General features: G+C 34.6%; 2 protein-coding genes across 3 annotated transcripts in view; one reads left to right on the top strand and one right to left on the bottom strand.

Moving 5' to 3' along the window:
* Positions 1–20511, top strand: part of LOC145690174 (uncharacterized) — a 345250-nt gene extending 324739 nt beyond the window's left edge. Inside the window, exon 3 of one of the 2 annotated variants that reach the window (XM_081764808.1) lies at positions 20197–20511. In XM_081764808.1, the coding sequence (XP_081620934.1) occupies positions 20197–20231 (35 nt within the window). In that variant the 3' untranslated portion in view covers positions 20232–20511. Of the gene's footprint in view, positions 1–18382; positions 18452–20196 lie in introns of those variants that run through there. The other variant, XM_081764809.1, reaches the window with a different exon arrangement.
* Positions 1–21036, bottom strand: part of LOC145690173 (phosrestin-2-like) — a 624883-nt gene that overhangs the window by 281364 nt on the left and 322483 nt on the right. The window contains exon 2 of the mRNA XM_081764804.1: positions 2830–2874. Within this exon, the coding sequence (XP_081620930.1) occupies positions 2830–2874 (45 nt within the window). The remainder of the gene's footprint in view (positions 1–2829; positions 2875–21036) is intronic.

The raw sequence follows: 21036 nt of genomic DNA, 5'->3' as shown, positions 1-21036 counted from the left end.
TATTAGAAGATACTAAAGAAAATAAGAGATCTAATCTTAGAGAATAGGATTTCGTTTGAAAGTATGCGTAAACGACATTACGACTGTTATCTTTGCAAATTACATGTACAGCATGAACTTGTGTATTATCTTGCAGAATCAAGTTAATATTCAGTAACTTTCCCCGGTGTTTACTATTTAATGTTTCGTTTGTTTCAATGAAGATATTAATGTTTAACCACTTCTCAGATAGTTTAAAAGGGGTTCCCTTCTTTTAAGAAATTTGAAACTTTCCCTCAGAATTCAATGGTCTGAGTTTTTAATATTCTTGTATACTAGAGGATGCCCGGGAAATAAGGACGAATGTGAATTTCGCACCGTTTTGTCATATGACAGTTGGCAGCCGTGGTTTTACCATGTTTGTTATCCTCTATCCTTCAGATTAGTAGCCTGTGTGGTGAGCATTGTTGGTTGGTGTTTATTTTGGCATGGAACGTTTGACAACAAAGCAACGCATCCAAGTGATTAAAAGTTATTACAAAATCAAGGGAAGTCCCACGGCAACCGTTCGAGATTTGCGTGTGACACTTGGACGCAATGTTGTTCCTACTGAATCATCAGTTCGGAAGTTGGTCGTGAAGTTTGAGACCACGGGAACAGTAGTGTCAAATGTTAAACAAACTGGAAGACCGTGTTCTGCTGAATGAAAAGTTTCCTCAAAAAATTATCTCTTTGTGAGGAAATCAGGAATGGCCTGCCAGATCATGCGATCTTACCCCTTGTGATTTTTTTTTTTTTTTTTTTTTTTGTGGGGAGTTGTGAAATCGAAAGTGTACGTCAACAAACCACGGACAATACAACAACTAAAGGATGAAATTAAGAGGGTTAGTAACGGCATCACACCAGATGTTTGTGAACGCGCCATCGCAAATTTCAATGAATGCATTGCTCATTGCCGTGCAGCCTTGGGTAGTCATATGCCAGATACAATTTTTCATGCATACATGTGAGAAAATTACCTAATGTGTATGTATACATAAATGGGAGAAGTTATTCAATGTGTTTATAATTTTTTAAAAATATATTTTATATTAGTTTTATAGCACTTTAATATTCGTCCCTATTTCCCGTACACTTTCTATATAGCATTTCCCCGACTTACGTTGTGTCCCGTAAATCTTTACATTACGTAGTTTTACGTAAGTTAATTTTCTAAATTACTTAAGTGTGATAAGAGTAAAACATCATTCAGCAGTACATACTCGGATATAAAAGTACGAGGAATAGTTTTTTCCATCCTCTGCTATGCTACCAGAGACGATAAAACGAGGGAGAGACAAATTGTTAATTGAACATTGCCCATCCACAAAACCTATAAACGTCGTCTTTCAATCATGCTGGAGTAGCGAGCGTGAAAACGTATCGACTGCAATCAAAGCGCTCGCCAAGTGTAAACTATGTGATGAGTCAATTTCTTCAGGTGCTGATGTTTAAACTTTAGAGAACTCAATAGACAGTTCAGAAATCATAATCTCCACCCTCCACTAATCACATGATTCACGTGTTCAGCAAGGTCGTTTGCCGCTTTGACCGTTCTCATCGTGTACGTCGTTCGGTAAGACCTTTAAACCCTCTGCAGCAGTCGTGCACGCAGACATCACTTATAACAGGCATGTGCAAGTTGGAACAGAGGATAAGCCAATCACAAACGCCTTACTAGAGTCGGGGGCCGTAGGAGAAAATATATTACATTTTCACAAGAACTGAACAGCCAAAACAAAGAAACTTGTTCATTGCACAGTAAATTCCAGGAACAGGAAAATTGCTACAACGGTAACCAAAATACTTATTTACTAAAGAAACGCACAAAAATATAGTTACTATTTTAGTGGGAAACTTGATCCTTCATGTTTTGAATTCTTAATATTCAGTGGTAAATTCGATGTTCCAACGCAAATGATATTTTAAAGGTGGATATCAGTTATTCAGGGAAAGATCAATTCAGTTTAAGAGGTTACGTAAGAAATACATTTCCAATAAGGGATCAGGCGGGCCGAATGAAAGGATTCAGTGAGCCGCAACCGGCCCGCGGGCCGGCTGTAGCATATGGCTGAAAGTTCTCTCTGTAATCCTTGCTCATGAATTGCGACTATATTATGCCCTTCTGCCTTGAAGAATACAATTACATCATGTAGTTTACTTCTGTATGATTAGACTGAATTCGATATATTTTCAAGATCGCTACTTCATCATTGTTGAATCTGTCTATCGGTGTAGCAGACGGGGGATATCCAAAGAAAGGCTATGTCTTATTTCTATTTCGTCACCTCACGTGATTCTACTTTTGTGAATTAGCGGGTGTTGAAAAAATATTCATCGTATAAAAATTATACAAGTTATACAAACGTCTTTTATAATATTTTATACACAAAAGTATACAATACATGTTCATACGCGCCAGTAGTTATGATTTTCGGGTGTTACGTAGCTGCTACTTGACGTAACTCGTGTATTATGTAAGCAAGAAGATTTACTACACTTAGAGTTTCTGATCGCTCAAGATTTCTAAGAGGTTTCGTGATATAAATTTTGCTTGTGTCTCAGTACTTGGTTTGCTTTAACATTAACTTTTCATGCTTAAGAGAAGTAGGTAGCTTGAGTCTCTTGAAGGCGAATCATGGAAGAGCCTATTAAATCCGTGTAGTGAGTCAAAACACAACTGTTTCATGTCTGTAACTTCAACAACAATGCATCTAATTCATGCGTAATTAATGGCGTGAAATGTTGAACGGACTTCAACCTAATATTATGTAATATAATTGTAATATGATAATATGTTGAAATACATACCTTTGAGAGTTCATAGTATCCGTAGTCACAGGTGTCGGTTTGCTCCTGGAATATAAACAAAAATATTGTATCAATGCTTCTGTTTTATTATTTGTAAATAATTTAATACTGCATTTTATATTTAATAATAATAAAATGTGCATGTGTTTTTGTATGTATGTGTCTGTCATCATCTTTTCGCATAGAATGGATTCAGCTTAAAACCCCAAATTTTATAAACAGATCAGATATAGAGTGGGTCAGTGGGCCGTGGGTCAACAGGACATGACCACTCTGACCCACCGACTCACTCTGCTCAGTGCATTGTAGACAGACACCGTCTTCCGAACACCGGTGCGTTTGTTTACGTTTTACTTTCAAGGCCTTCATTTTCTTCCTTTTCGTTTATATCTATTTACTTACCTGAGACGAGTATATCTAGGTGAGAAAAAACTTTAGGCACTTTTGGATATTGATAATTGTAACTCTAATAGTAGCAATAGGATCTAATACTTAGCTTTCTATTCACAGTCGAATTTCATTTTGTTTCCTTTACGTTGGTCTATTTTACCTTGATTTGACTTTCAAGTTTCCTTCTATTTTCCACTGAAAAGTATCTTTAATTCAACAAGGAAATAACCACATTATGATAATTAAATTGGAATTCATGGTATGACAAACACTTTACCATTGTATATCGTAAGGGTCAGATCTATCAGTATTGTAACAAAGCGGTGCTTGAGCGATTGACCGTACAAATTTAAACTCCGATTAGTGATAATTTCACAGTTTTATTTTATTACTAGTTTAAACTCTTTAGTCGGTGGAGTGGAGGACGTGGATCATGGATCAGAGTTGATAATGGTTGATTTTGGTGAGTGGTGGGTCAGAGTGGGTTACGGTGGGTCATTGGGTCGTGAGTCAAGTTTCCATTGAGCTACTCCGTCTCTGACACAGATAGATCTTCACCAGATCTAATAGCATAGAAGTCGTTTTTCGATTTTCAGTTCGGAGGATGCAGGGGGTTTAAAAGGTATGCTTGTTTCTCTCGGTTTTTAAGAACGTCTTGCCTGTATGCAACAATCAACATTGCATTTAGTTATGTGGGTTTAAGTAACAGCAGAGGATAAATACGCGGGCAATGGAATAAGGACAGTTTTCTTCCTATCTGTTTTATCCAAATTCTGAATTAAAACCCAGCAATGACGGGTGCTTATAAATGGGTTTATATATATATTATATTATTATTATTATATTATATATATATTATATTATATATATATATATATATATATATATATATATATATATATATATATATATATATATATATATATATATATAATATTATATAAACTGTGGCATAAAATCAGATAAGACTGAACATGTGAGATAAACCTACTCTTTGGATGTTCAATCGATTAAAAAAAAAAAAACGCTTCTCGATATATTTTACTGTTTTTGATCTGATATCTATCCTCAGACAGACACAGCCGTTCTGTGAGACTTCCTGCTTTTATACATATAGTTTGGAAGTCTAAGTCACGTTGTAAAACTGCGGTAGAATACCAGCTAATTGATTCAATATTGAAACCGGAAGTAGTATATATATATATATATATATATATATATATATATATATCCTTTTCCGATTTTAATAGAGGAACAAGGTCGAAGGTGGTGCCTGTTCCCATTAATCTTTGGCTGTCTTGGTTATATGAAATGCATATTAAAATAAGCATTTGTAGTAGATTTCTACCACTTCTGGTTTTAGACGGAATTAATTATTGTCACGCTGAATTAAAAAAAAAATCACCACTTTTCGCTATATTTTGATCAGTGTTGTAACCAGAATTTATACATTGTACCATTTCCATTTTGAATAGACAGTTAAGGAAGAAGATAGAACAAGATTAAATTTTTGAGGTATTGAATCCACGCATTATAGAATACCAAAAAAGCACTTGTTGCTAGCTCTGACCGTTTTTAGCTCCAATACTTATCAGCAGAAGCTCTGATAGACAGATATATAGAATCTGTTTTATAACACTTCCGATATTTATATACGTATATACGTATATAGCATTCTTTGGAAGTCTTAAAAAAAAGATGTTGGTTTGAGCTGTTTTTAATATTAAACGACACATTTGTCAACACACACACACACACACACACACACCGGGTATATTGATTCTTTAAAGCCCATGTATCATAACCAACTAAGAAAAATAATGGAAGTTGGAGTTGTTCTTCCACAAAATAAATACTTATAAATAAAATGAGGCGGTCACTTGAATTACACTATTCCTGTTGGAGATATGCTTCAATGCTTTTACAATAATGTATTACTCACTATCACCAGAATTAATATTTCAAAAGGTTTCACTCGAAAACAATCTTCATAACAAATAGTAAAAGTATAAACAAATATATAATAGAGTATTAAACAATACATTTATATCAAATCTGTAGAATTATTTCTTTTCTGTAAACATTAGAAAATACGCCATTCCAGAGCATGCTTTAAAAATAGTGATTATTTTCTAATAATACTTACAATTGAAATTAAGTAAATTGAGAAACAACCTGATATCATTTTGTACACGTTTCTTTTGTGTCTCGTCTGGTACAACTCACACACATAAAACAAACTGAAATGAGTTTTTAGGTGACATTTTACTGCTCTCCATGATTGATGTATTTGTCCTACTTACGGTACACTTGAATCAAGAGGCGTGGATTATCTGATAGCGGTAACTTATCGCGAACATTGATGAGACATAAATCACGTTACGTGTCTCTAGAGGCTATTCCCAAACAGGCTTTACTAAAAGCGCTATCGAAACTTTTTAAAATATTTTCATATAGGTATATAGTAGATTTATTCAATTAGAAGAACGTATTTCGGAGTTCAAGGAGAGTTTTTAAAAATAAAATTACTACTACTTTTTATTATAGTTTCTGCTGAAAGGTAACATATTCGGTATTGCTATTGTTTCTAAAGTATTCTAAAATACGATATTGTGTAATAGTATTAGTATTCGAAAATATATTTATCCTTTATTAGTGGCGAACCGTGACAGAAGGATAACATGAAACGGAATGAGAAATAGATCCTACCTTATAGGATTACATATCCTATTTTCAAAATACAATTAGCGTCAAATATAAGTAGTTTCTAATGTCAGCTTTATATCTATCTATCTATCTATCTATCTATCTATCTATCTATCTATCTATCTATCTATCTATCTATCTATCTATCTATCTATCTATCTATCTATCTATCTATCTATCTATCTATCTATCTATCTATAGATAGATAGATAGATAGATAGATAGATAGATAGATAGATAGATAGATAGATAGATAGATAGATAGATAGATAGATATTTCAGGATATGTTGTATAGTTTTGTTTTAAAATATACAAGACACCAGTAGTGACTCATAGCCTCTAAAAGCAGCGGCTTCAATATGAAACGCATATGCACAAACTCGGCTGCGCTCCCCAATGTTTAGAAAATATGAACAGACGAATATGTTCTTCTCTATTTTCACATATATTTATTTAAGTTTACATGCGCTAGTGTTACTATAATCATATTCCTATTCATTTTCAAACATTATGAACAATTAATGCTAAACATATTTTTTTTTTTAATAATTGTTTATATATTTGCCGTGATCGTAATACTGTAAACTATGGATACATAAAATATCAGATAATACATTCGACAAAGTGAACAGTTTCAAATATCTAGTATCAACATTAACAAACAAAAGCCATGTCCACGAAGAATTTAAATGCCGCCTGAAAGCAAGGAATTCTTGTTATTATTTAGTCCTATTCTTTTGCCTTCGCCAATTCTGTTGAGGAATTTGATCCTTGAAATATGTAAAATGATAACTATGCATGTTGCACTTTGTGGTTGCGAAACATGACCGCTTACTTTAGTGGAAGAACACAAGCTGAAAATATTTGAAAATAAAATCCTAAGGTGACTAATCGGGACCAAGGCGCATGGGAATGGGGAATGCCGAGAATTAATAATGAAGATTTGAATAATTTGTACGGTTTACCTAACATTGTTGGGGTTTCCATAGAAGACAGAAAATATTTCGATTCATGAAAAATTGTTTCCCTTGTTCCTACATAATACTGAAAATTGTCTGAGCCATGAACATTTTCAGATTCTGTAAACTATCTTTCATTTTTTAACAATTTGTTTAGAACGGAAAATTTTCCGGGAAAATATAGAAGGAAATTTTCCACCTCACATCACGGCTACACAACGGTGTAGGAATAAGTGGAGTATGTTTTTATGAATTGGAAAATTTTCCGGAAAATTTTCATCACTGCTTGCAATAAAATAAGATGATAATGCCTGGTACATATTTTTATAGAATGATAGAAAACGCTTGGGACGGAATACTCTCTATTATCTCGTGAGAAACTAGAATTCAGTTGTATAAAACCACTAAGATCATATTTGTTCGTTTTTGCGAAGCGTATTTGCATTTGATCAATAATCCATTTTTTTACCTCTTTCTACTACTTCGTTTCGTGCCCATAAGTTATTTTAAAAAAGTTTCAAGCACTGTTTAGTCGAGAAATTCGACGGAAATACTGCAATTGCGACAACATGTGGACAATATGAGAAAATAGGAGCGATACAGGTATAAATGTGCTTTTTGATGTTATGAAATAAAAGCTCCGTGTCATATGTCCAATGTTACTTTATGTAGTTACAGCTCTCATGTAACTACAAACGTGAACCACTCTATTTCTTCCGGCCTTTCTTTTACGATGTTTGACAGATCCATCAATATTTGTCTTCTGCTTGGTGGAAGGAGAACTAATGTGAGACGTAATTATAAATATCCAGTTCCATCTCAGTTACAAAATCATTGTGGTAAGCTGTATATTGCATCTATAATAGGTGAAACAGCTTCAAATGAAATCATCTTTAGTTTAAAGTCCTTCGATTATGCTCTACAAATTAAGCACACGAGTAACAAATGCATCTAAATCATGGTGTTAGAAAATTCAGTGCAATAAAGTGTGAGGGAGAGAGGGCTCAAAGGAAATCCATATATACGATAATGTCTATCGCTTTACCAGGTATTTCATCAGGTGAATGTCTGGAAACTTCTCCAAAAACTAAACCAGGTAATGATATTGTGGAACAATGTTTCAGTTATGTCTGATTTATAACATAAAAATATCAAATAATTTTTTACATGTGAGAAGCAAAGGTCAGAACTCAGAGAAGAAGATGTAATGATTATCTTCCGCAAGGATAATATCCAGTCAACTTATCCTCCCAAAAAGAAACATTTAAGATTTTGCTGTTATACCCTATTGTAAACTTTACTATTGTTTTCTGTAAGATGTTCAAACTTTGATAAGGTAAATGTGTCACTGTGAAGTTTTGAACTTAATAATTTACCAATAATGTGTTGTGCGGAGATATAACATGAATTTTATATATTTCACAAATACACATTCGTTCTACACAAATAATTAGATTTTCCGCTTATTATCATGCAGAGAATACCAAACTTATTAAACAAAGATTTATCACACTCATTTGTCATATCGTTCAAGTTTAGCGTCACGTTTAAGCATCGAAGCTTGTGAGATGTGGACCTACCTTTTAAAATGGAATCCAAACTACTGTAATGGGTTAAATTGTACTGCTCTCCCACCGGACTCCCGTTCACTACATGCACACGCGCTAGCCACTAGGCCAGTGGGAAGTGCTCATACTGCTACGTGTCATAAGATATGATTGCACTGTATGTTCTTATTTTTATCCTTATACATTGCGTACTGATCATAAAACTATGACGGGAACCGAATACTGCATATTTATTAGACCGTTCAAATGTATGTGTGCGTACTTAATCTTGCAATCCTATAATCCAAACTAACTTCTGGCATGATTTCCCCGAGAGGCTTAAATTGGCAATGTAGTCAGCACATTGTGGTTTTCATTGCTTTTCTTGCTGGCTTTTGTGATCTTGCATTCAAACAGCTCCACAATTGTTGTCATGAGAACGGATGGACTTCGCACTGAAGAATACCATTTGGTTTTCCCAATGGCTACCCATCAAGTTACTGATTGGCTATGGAAAACTCACGGGAACCGACAAGTCAGCACGGTCGAGGCACTTTTTACCTAAGCAAATTGCAGCTCGTAATTATTTGAAGCCACATACTACAGTTGTTGGTACTTTGAGTGAAGACTAAATAAGCAGATTACTCACTTGAAAAAAAAATTTTAAAAAAAGCGTTAAACCTTCAGTATTATATATGTGTAGATAACGTAGACCCTATGTAAACGAATTCCGAAGTAATTGTTAAATTGTTTAAATATGGATAAGCAAAAGTTTAACAAGCTATCTAAGGGTGTGTATATATAGGGGAACATCTAAACCGTCTTCTTTTCGTAAGAAAGTGTAGAAAAGCTTATGTTGAAAGCCAAGGAAATCGGATTCAAAATGAATATGAAAAATACAAAAAATTATCTTCTATAACTTCACAGAAAATCAAGGATATAAATTGAAAATACGGAATTAGGAGAAGTGAATACCTATATCCAGTGGCGGCGGTTGGACGTTAAAAGTGGGGGGGGGGGGCAAGATATGATCTGAATATTTGCATATAAATGTTAGTTTTCCTGCTTGTTTCTAAATTTTGTTTGACAAAGGATACTATCTTTTTCAGTTAAAATACCGTATATAGTATTTCATATTTTATTAAATAAATTGACAAGAGCAAGAGCAACGCCAGTAGGTAGTAGCCCTTTGTACTCTTAAACAACAAAAGTGTAAGAAGAGATTTGATTCCTTGCTCATGAACATCTTAAAATTCTGTCTGGAAAACTGTGTGATCTCATTACTGAATAACAAATTTGCAAAACAAATAAATAGAAAGGATAATATTAATCATAGTAATAAATAATGATGCTTGTTTCGCAAAAGTCATATTGAAACAGGGATTAATGAACAACTTAATTTTTAATTCCACACATGCTATTAAATGTATGTTATTACTCTTAGAAAATGGAAGACAGTAAATACTACAAGCATATGCTACGACATTTAAAGAAATATTTTTCTTTTGCAACTTTCCGAAACATGTTCGTTGCCATTAGGTACAGTTTTCACTCTCAGGGAGCACATCAAAACACAACAATACTTAAAATCACTCCATACTTCAATTATACAAAATAACACTAAAACCTAGAATTATATTGAATTCACTAAATTTAATTTTATATACACTCGTACACCCCTAACACACAACTTCACTCATATATTGCACTACAAAACAATGGAAAAGATAGAAATTGTTTCTTATTACGCTTTTTCCCCTTCTTTAGAAAGAAGAAAAGACATTTTAGGAACTGGCAATTTTTGTGCAATTAAAAAATAACTTGTGAAAGTCTTTTTTTTTCCGTGAAATGCTCTCTGAATTAGTTTCAAACCGGCTGACTAATATATGGAGCCCTTGTAAGAAGTGAATGTATGCTGAAATTGTTGTGCTCCAATGGGTTAATTTTGGGTTTATAATCTGTGGCAATTAAAACGCAATTCCTGTAGTTTTCTTTACTCCACGGGAAGACAATAAATACATACTCACTGAACGGCAAATATATGGCACCATTTTTTTCTATGAACCAGTAAATACATACAAAAACTTTACTTTTCTAAATGAAACTATATACATTAATGGGTTACTTAAAAAAAGTGCGAGGGCAACTGCCCCCTTTGCCCCCCCTAATCGCCGCCCATGGCTATATCTATTATCTACCTGTGACAGGATAATGCGTGCATACCAACATTCAAGAGAAAATTAAAAGCACGTGCGTATTAAGGTTAAGAGTGTATGTATACTAAAAAGTGAAATGGAAACGTCTCTAAAACATAAAAAGCCAATGTGAAGAAAGCAAAAAAGAAGAAAAAGAAAAAAAGAAAAGAAAAAAACAAGAAAGAAAAGTGAACATTTTGCCTGTTTCGACATACAGATCAAAGGGATATACATATATATACATCAAAGTGACATACAGATTATTGACAAAACCACATATTCATCGTCTGCGAATTACACAATAAAGTATTAAACGTTATATGCTAAGAATCACTCGCAAAGATATAAAATAATTACAGGGATTAGAAAGATTACAGGAATGAGAGAGATTATCGTGAAAGCATAGGGCCTAAGCACAGAAGTGATAGTGGGCAGGAAATATTGCAAGAAGAAATTATTGTTAAACAAGAGCACAATTCAACCCCACTTTCTAAATTTTAGTGAATAACTGTTTGCAGAGCTTTTTGAATAACCGTTTCCAAAACTTTTTTGTCGATTAGAAATTTGGCTGCGCAGTTTATGATGTCAAAATTGCTGGACACTCAAATTTATACAATATATGAAATGTAAACAATTATTACTTAAATATCTAATATAAAAGCGTTTTATAGGTATTGTCTGGCTTGTTTTGTTACGGAAGGAAAAAATCTAAGAAAAAATTCAGGAATACCAACGTTTCACTTATTTCCGAAACTTATAGAACTTTTGTCTGGAGAACAGCTCGCAAACGATGAGGAAGTCAAGCAAGCAGTGACAGCCTGGCTCATATCTTTGTCAGCAGATTAGCATAACATCAGCATTGAAAAACTAGTCCCATGTTGTAACAAATGTCTTGACAACTATGGCAATTACATAGAAAAGTAGAGTAGGGTAATGTAGCTTTGTATATAAAGTTTTGTGCTAATATCTTTTGTTTTTATTTAACCACGCCAAAACGTTCTTTATTTTCTGGACGACTTTTGTACTAACCATTAGATCCAACTGAGGTGAAGAAAATGATGTGAATTAGTCTAAATGCCTAAATAATTTTTTTAGTAAACCTGAAAAAATGTGCTGTATGATTACCTCTTCAGACGAAACTGACGCTAAATTATTCGCTCATTAAGCTTTTGGCTATGATACTAAAAAGAAGGCAGTATACACAGTATTGTAACATAACAGAAATTAATTGGTAAAACGAAAAAATATTTAATTAACTATAATCTCAATACTTTGTAAATTATTTATATTTTAAATAAAAATAAAATTCAACTCCCAGACTGGTGCTGTAGACCCTCTACATATATTCAAAACAATTTTTAAAAATCATGTAGTAACTTAAAAGCTATGTGCAGATAGAACATTCCTTGTAATAAAAAAATAAACTCTATGTTATGTAACAATGTGTTAACGTAATAAAACAAACACTTCCTATACTTCAAGGAATAAAATAAATCGTGAAATATTAAGGTAAGGGAAATAATAATAACGCAACCAAAAACTAAAAAGAGAAGGTAGGTGGACTAAATTAAGAAAAAGAATTCAAAATAGTGTACTACGAGGGTTGCTATATATATTTCTGGCCTAGGCAACACTAAGTGTTGCCAGGTGCAATCTGACATTTCCATTGGAAAGTTTGACATTTTGTAGCATAAATGTACTCAGAACTTTTTGACTTACGACAATTTTTTTTTCTTTTACAGGTACTTGAAGAAATCAACTTGGCAAAAAAATGGAATTAACTCGTGAACATTTTCGTGCGATCATTTTTCACAACTTTCGACGTGGATTATCACGACAAGAGTGCATCGATGAACTTAAATCTTTGTATGGCGACGAAGCACCATCCTATAGCACTGTGAAAAACTGGTACAACGAATTCAATCGTGGCCGACGCTCGCTCAAAGACGAATTCCGTGAAGGTCGTCCAAAAACAGCCGTTGTGCCAGAAAACATCGATGCCGTACGTGAACTGATAATGCAAGACCGTCATGTGACTTACCGTGAGATAGAGGCATGCCTAGGCATTTCTTCCACCAGCATACATTCGATATTGCATGAACACCTGGCCGTAAAAAAGGTTTGTTCTCGTTGGATCCCGCACAATTTGACAATCGCTCAAAAGAAAGCTCGTGTGGATTGGTGTAAAGAAATGCTGAAAAAATACGATCGCGGTGCTTCAAAAGACGTTTATAAGATCGTCACAGGTGACGAATCATGGATCTATGCGTATGAGCCCGAAACAAAACAGCAATCGACCGTGTGGGTCTTCCAAGACGAGCCAAATCCAACGAAAGTTGTTCGTGGAAGAAGCACTTCGAAGCAAATGGTCGCCTGTTTCTTCGGCATAACTGGTCATGTGGCGACTGTTCCGCTTGAGCAACGTAGGACGGTCAATTCTGAGTGGTACACCACCATTTGTTTGCCTGAAGTCTTCGGAGAAATTCGAAAAATGAACAAGAGAAGACGAATCATTGTGCACCATGACAATGCGAGCTCTCACACATCGGCTCAAACCAGCGCATTTTTGACCGGCCAAAACGTCGAAGTGATGGGTCATCCGCCGTACAGCCCTGACTTGGCACCCAATGACTTCTTTTTATTCCCACACATCAAGAAAAAAATGCGTGGTCAACGATTTTCGTCGCCAGAAAATGCTGTTGAAGCATTCAAAAACCATGTTTTGGAGGTGTCTCAATCGGAGTGGAAAAAGTGCTTCGAAAATTGGTTTGAGCGCATGCAAAAGTGTATAAATCTTGATGGAGAATATTTTGAAAAACAATAAAACCATTTTCGTTGATAAATATTCGTATTTTCATTATTAGGCCAGAAATATATATAGCAGCCCTCGTAGTAACCAAAAAAGCGGAAAAATGTACTCCAACATCCTCGCAAAACAAGTTTAGTAAATACAAAGCTAGTCCATAATTTAATAAACGCATTGCTTAAATACAACCATAATTGCTCATTTTTTCTTCTGTTAAAAGTTAACTTCTTAATTTAAATAAAATTAAACATTGCCCAAAACTATCCAAAGGGCCGCAGCACCAATTTTAAATATTTAACTAAATCTCATGTCTCTACAGTAGTTTTATTTAATAAATTAAAACATTACCAACTTGTCGTGGTATCCACGATTATCTAAGTTAAATAAGTTGATTATAAGATATACCAGGCACGTAGCCAGGATTTCGCAATGGGGGGGGGGGTCCGTAACGAAATACTGTGGTTATCACACCAGAGGCTCGATCATTCTAAACTATTTTACTGGCAATATTTCGTTCGTTTAACCAGGATTTCGTAATCGAGGGGGGTGACATAAAATACTGTGGTTACACACTACGGGATAGACCAATCTATTTTACTGGCAAAATACCCACATTGGTCTTTTAAGACAATAAAATGAGGATATGTTAGTACGTATTTTAATACGAAAAACTGTGAAGAAATCTTGAGTAAAAGAATATTAAAAAGCATTGAAAAAGATATAGTCTTCCGAGGTCATTCGAACTCGGTTCTTCTTGTATTCTTTCTTCTTCTTTTTCTTATCTTCGTTTAATGACTGTCAAGGATAGCAACGAAATCTCTTTCGGGAGTAAAGACATCCTATAAAATGGACTAGTATTACCGCGAAATTTAAAATGGCTCATTATTGGTGATTCGGGGCATTTCTTGAGTTCTACCTGAGGGTCTATCTTATCGAACCGGTTTATCGATCGTCATTTGTAGTCCATAGGATTAGCATGGAGATAGATGGAATTCGGAATGCTTCGTTATAATAATTCCCCCTCCCCCTGGTTTCCTCCACACAAAGTTCCTCATAAGAAAGAGTAACCAAACGCTTGCTGTAGCTTCATATTTTTGGCGCTGATTTATCTTTTTCTCGTTTCTTTTTGTTTCATCCTTCCTTAATATTTTTCATTTCTGGATCCGAAGGAGGAAGGGTCCGGACCCAACCCTTGGCTACATGCCTGTCTCGCTTACTACCATATTTAAATAAATTATTTTTGTTGTACTTTAAATCGAACATTCTTTACCATGAAGCTATTATGGTTACCAACTAATGCGTGTGATAGCCCATATTTCGTCATATAGCTATAAAACTAAAAGATTGCACCCTTCTCCCAATATTTTGATACCTGCTGCTCGTGTTGCAAACAACTCGATCAAAATATGCATGATGTTATCCAATGTCATGAACATATTGTAATAAATGAATTTTGTACAGGATTCCAAGTTTAGATAATTGTGTGGAGAGCCTGACTTAATTTTTAGAACATCGCAAAGATCGTTAGTCAGTGGAAGTGTTTAAGAGTAAAGATTGTCCATAATAATCGCCAGTGGCGGTTCTTGGAGGAAGTCACATAGATAAAAATAAAACATTTTATCGTTCCAAACTAAGGGGAGAAACTTTATATGCCTTCATCAAGTTATATGCAAGAATTAAGAATAAGATTTTCCCCTTCCCGAACAGCCCAAGATGTGCTAGGCATGTGCCATTTAGGTGTGCCAGCTACTTTTAGGTACCCGACACTCGGTGTATATGATATTCATGTGCTAATTATGTACTTCAGCTACCTACAGTTTTAGGTACTTGTTACACCTAATTGATATTTGCAACTATGTACCACAAATATAGCATCTATATCCCTCGCTCAGTTTCGCACTCTAACAGTCATTTTTTTTACGTCGTCACTTGGGACATATATCTGTCATGTTCTAGGTACGTCCTTTAGGTACATATTGTTTCAGATACCCTAACAGCACAAGATGTGTTAGGCATTTGACATTTAGGTGTTCTAAATTCATCTTCCACATTTGATGCATTTGTTGCTTCTTTTTCTAAGCGATTGTGTACTAGAAGGAACAAACGAATCAACTTTGTTAGATGGCAACTATCGCCGATCATTTGAAAGTGAATATGGAAGAACCATGAAACGAAGTAAATAGACACACTTCATTTTGTTATAAAATTATATGGCGAGTGAGTAGATTTTATCTGATCCCAAACGGTTATCGTCGAATATACGCGGTTAAAGGAGCACTCTGATCAGCCAAATTCAAAAGACCTCAACAATATATCCCTCTACAAGCGACATTGTCTTCATCGCCTCCGTGGCCAAGTCGGTAGAGCACGCGGCTAGTAATTCAAAGGTTGGTGGTTCGCGTTCACCCTGGAGTACATTTTTTTTACTTTTTAAAGAGTTTTTTAGACATCTTGATGTAAACACATTACGCATATAGGCGATTTAACATATTTTGGGGAAGTAATTTTGAGGTTCATTGATGCTTACGACATGGGGAACATAACTAGAACATACTAGGCACGTTTCCCAGGTATATGTCAGGCATGTGCCTAGGGGCGGACATAGACTGTGACTATTACTTCCTTAATATTTTTCTATTCTGGATCCCCCTTCGAATGGGGGTCCGGACCTACCCCTTGGCTACGTGCCTGCATATACTCAATTGCTTCGATAATTATTTATAGGTATGATCATTAATTTCTAAACTACATATGGGTATATGCATGGTATCAGCGTCTGGGTTTTATTTCGCGCTATATCTTTTTAATGAGATACAAGCTGAACCTGCGCTCTCTATACAGCGCATCATTCACATATAGGCATAAATCTCCTTGTTATTCCGCTCAACATCTGTACATGCCCCTTTACAGACACAAGTAAAATACGTCTTCATTAAAAAAAATTCGGCAAGGAGTACCATAAAGGGAAGATTTTTTCTATTATGTTTTCAATATTTCGCTCCGTTTGCAAGATTGAACCTATTTCTGTTTGGAGTTTCTAATTCATGTATGATCAGTGTTTTCTTTCTTCTTGCATGCAGTATGTAATAAACAAATGCATTACTTACATAATTAACTATAATGTCAGTGATATGTGATGTTTATTGGGCAAAATACTTCAAACCACAAAGATTTATCATGGCCTGGAGAAAGGGTTATCCTTCGTTTTTCATTATCATTTGGCCATGAAACAAACGCCTGAAAGATATACAACCCCTTGTATACAATAATGTTGTATTGGAATGTATAACGCATAGGGTATGATGTTTTACTACTTTTCTTTTAAATTTCAACATTTCCAATGTACCCCTAAAAAATGTAACAAACAAATAACGGCCACGTTTTTTTAAATATTCAATTAGAACTAGACAATCTACACAACATTTGGAATCGACCAGCGAAAACGCCACGTTTCTAGCACTTGTTGTTTTCGACATCTCATTATCGAAAGGATTGGAGACAAACATGTAAACTTTTCTTTGGAGACAAACACATAAACCTAGCGTTTTAATATATAGATAGCTCACAATTATGATAAGTCTCCAACTTTTTTCTTTGTTTCACTGTAATATTTTCCAAAGATGAAACATGTATCAATCAATAGAAACTGAAATGAAATTTTTGAGTTTTATGTCCCACGGTTATGCCGGGTAGGCTAAAGGAGACGGTGATGATGAGTAATGAATGGAATGGTGGAATGAAGAAAGTGGGAGGAAACGGGAGAACCCCGAGAAAACCCCACGCACACGGTGTTTGTCCACCACAAAGTTCACTTGGCGGGAGCAGGGCTTGAACCCGAGACCCCTAGCACCAGAGGTGAACGCTCTACCACTGAGCCACCGCGGCCCCTATATCAATCAATAGAGGACATTGATTTGAACAAAATATCACGCTTGAGAGTTAAGTTTTAATGCATAGTTTTCAAACAAATAAAGGAAACCTAAATTCTTTATGGCGCTATTAAAGTATGTCTTTCTTTTGCCAATAGTAGTTGATAGTTTTCATTGTGCAGCAATAGGTTGTTTATTTGTTTACTAGCTATAAGCATCTATCGTTTCAAGTCTTAATTCACAACATTGATTAAAATAGAGGAAAATGACCTTGCTTCATTCCGGTATTTATCCTACGCTGTTATATATGCCCACACAACCAGAAAGTAATGGGGGTTTCATATACACACGGCGTTGCCAGAAACTGCTAGAAACGTGCATACGGTTTCGCATATATTTTCACTCCCAAAAATTAGCCTCCCCGAGCCAAATATCGAAAAGAGGTTCTACAAGAATAGATCTGGTGAACATCTATATATGTACAAAATCTGGCGGTTTTTGGTCACTTCTTTCTACGCGAAAAGCTGATGGCAGACACACACAATTTTGTTTATTATATTAGTATACATGTACTGTGTATGTAAAAAGAATCACTATCAGTAACAAACTGTATCTACCGTTGTCCGTCTTCCCCTATGATAACACAGATACTTCTAACAGTAACACGCGTACTGCTACCAGTAACACATATAATACTTATAAGACTAACGTTCTTTACAAATGAAAATAACTGTGAATTGTTACGTGGGGTCATACTGGAGAGATTGTTCCCTACCATAGATCAAGAAAATGAGAAATGTTCTTTTAATTGTTGTAGTTTGGGAAACTTGACTTTTAAGAAGGCAAATAGTTTATAGAAGAAAGTTTAAGACGAGAAAAGATTTGTGGAAAAGTGTGAGGATGTTTCTTCAGTAGCACGATTATCCCGCTAGACAAAGCAAACAAATATAATGTTTGAGTAAATATCTTCCTCTTTGTTTCCATGTGAACGACGCAAAATCCAATTAAATAACTTTTTCTTCGCAGTATTCTTTTCCTCACTTCCCTGCCCGAATCTTTTTATCTTTTTTGTTTTTTCAGATGCCTTGGGCGTTAAGACAGAAGTGCACTAATGTTATATCTCTCTCAGAGACTGCTGTGAAGTGGTATGTCGTCATTTTTCTCAAGTTCTCTACTCTGCCACTCTTCTGGCAGTCGTTTTGTGCTTTATTACTTCGGGGATACATCAGTCAACGTGAATAAAGACGGATTTTGTTCGTTACTTAATAAAGACGTTTTTCCTTCTCTATGTCATCTAACTGTAAATGGTCAACCACAAACCTATTTTTTTTTGTAGTCTCATCTGTATAAATTTAGTAACTGTAGACCTATTTTTATGTCCTGTCCGTATAAATTTACCAACCATGGATTTGCTTCTTTGTCCTATAAACTTAGTAATAAGCTTATAGGTATATATAAACTTAGTAATCATAGATCTTTTTTGTTCTGTCCGTATAAATTTAACAACAATAGACATAGCAACTTTTTTTTGTCCTGTCAGTATAAACTTAGCAATCATAATCTGCATTTTGTCTTGTCCGTATAAACTCAGCAATCATAGATCTACTTTTTGTCTTGTTCGTATAAACTTAGCAATCATAGATCTACTTTTTGTCTTGTTCGTATAAACTTAGCAATCATAGATCTACTTTTTGTCTTGTTCGTATAAACTTAGCAATCATACATCTGCATTTTGTCCTGTTTGTATAAACTTAGCAATCCTAGACCTACTTTTTGTCCTGTCGTATAAACTTAGCAATCATAGATCTACTTTTTATCCTGTCCGTATAAACTTAGCAATCATAGATCTACTTTTTATCCTGTCCGTATAACCTTAGTAATCACAAACCTACTTGTTTTTCTTGGTTCTGTCCATATAAATTTAGGACTTGAAGAAACGCTCCTCTTAGTGCCTCATACTATTGTTTTTTTTAAACCTTTACAAGTAGTATGAGCGTCATTGTTAGGACTATGTGCGTCATTATTAGTCGTATGTGTGTCACTGTTAGGAGACAAACAACAATTGAAACAATCTCCTACTTAATAGTGTATTTTTTACATCTACTGTAAATAAATAAATTATAAGCAATCTGTTCCATTAGAATAAAAAAGTATCATTTATTGTTGGCAACGAACGACATGCTTTTAAGCACAACAAAGATTCAATTTTCTCAAAAAACTACGCATGAGAATTGAAAACGGTTGGATATGTTTTAAGTTAATTTTAATAAGGAGTGTATATATACACACAAACTTTTATCTCCCTAAGTACAGGAACTTCTGTAATACTCTATTCTTAACATAAATTTTAAACTTTTTTTTTTATCCAAATGGGATACACTATTTAATTAAAGTGACACGATGATATCTCTGCTTGAGCCAAGTGCTGTGTTCCTTAAATTAATATCAGGTTCAGTCTTCTCAGTTATGATAGACGGACAACATGAATTTGAATGTGAATAATTAGTTGTCCCTTTTCCCGTTAGAAGTAGAATTTTCGAAAATGCTGAAAACGCTATCTAATTATTTTTAATTATTTTTTTAATATACCGGGTTTAATCTCTTTAACTTGAGATACTCTATTTTTGGCATCAATTTTGAACATTCCTTCCCGCCTATGGGTATGCATTTTAATCAAAGTAATATTATAAATCTCAGTTGAAAGTATGTACTAATTATGTCTAAAAATAATTTCTAACGATTAAACCGTCGTTTCGTGATCATGAGACACAACGTCAATTTCATTTTTATATATTATGCTACGTAGATAGGCTTTGTTTCGTTTTTAAGTATAATGAAATAGCTCTAAATATGCTATTTAACGTGTTCTAATAATTTATTTTTGTTTATTTCAGGTGAGTACCTGGTTCGTTTTAAGTCTGTCGTATAAGAGGTAACTACTATTTTATAAGCTGTAATTTTTTAATAGACTTTAAATACTGTGGTTGGTGAATAGTTAAAATCATGGCCCTGCTAACGGGGTAGATAATGTTAGACGTCTTGTATAAAATACAGGATTCTATATTTGATTTAAGTTGTTCTTCAAATGGTAAATTACTTTTGGAGGAAAAGCAGTAATTTCCTGTTTGAGGGATGACTATAATGAAATATAGGATCATTTATCTTCATTATTTCTTTCGCATGTTGCCAGTAGTAGCCTTCTACTACAACGTTTCAAAAATGAACAACAAATTAAGGGTATTATATGAAATATCACTCAGGCGTTTGAAATTCCCGCGATTGGAAGCGAACGCTTAACTACATTTTATGGCCCCTCGCAGGAGAATAACCAAGGCCCCCCATCAAAACTTCTCCTCGGTAGAATGTTACGTAAAATACGGTAATTATAATCAAACTTCGCTATGTGTGAATAATACGTTAAATGCACGCAACATTAAACTCAGTTTGCCGATTTCTATATAACTTTAGGAGGGGGGGGGGTAATCAGATATTTGTTTCGTTGTCAGGTATCATCTTTAAAAGATCAATAAGAATTTTAATATAAATACGGGAACCCAAGCAAATTTTGGAGAAGACAGGTCCCCGCAACGTCCCACGGTCAGCACTCACGATTAAATGTCACAATTATTATAACATGATTGAACAATACTGGTAAGGAAATAGCAAGTTCATTGACCCTATTCTGTAACAGTTTGCTCCAAAGCAACGCGAAATCTACTTTTTAGTTTGCGATA

The sequence above is a fragment of the Thermobia domestica genome, chromosome 7 (assembly GCF_964235325.1).
Source record: "Thermobia domestica chromosome 7, izTheDome1.hap1.1, whole genome shotgun sequence".
In the NCBI taxonomy this organism is placed as follows: domain Eukaryota; kingdom Metazoa; phylum Arthropoda; class Insecta; order Zygentoma; family Lepismatidae; genus Thermobia; species Thermobia domestica.
This window is presented reverse-complemented; position numbering and strand designations above follow the sequence as displayed.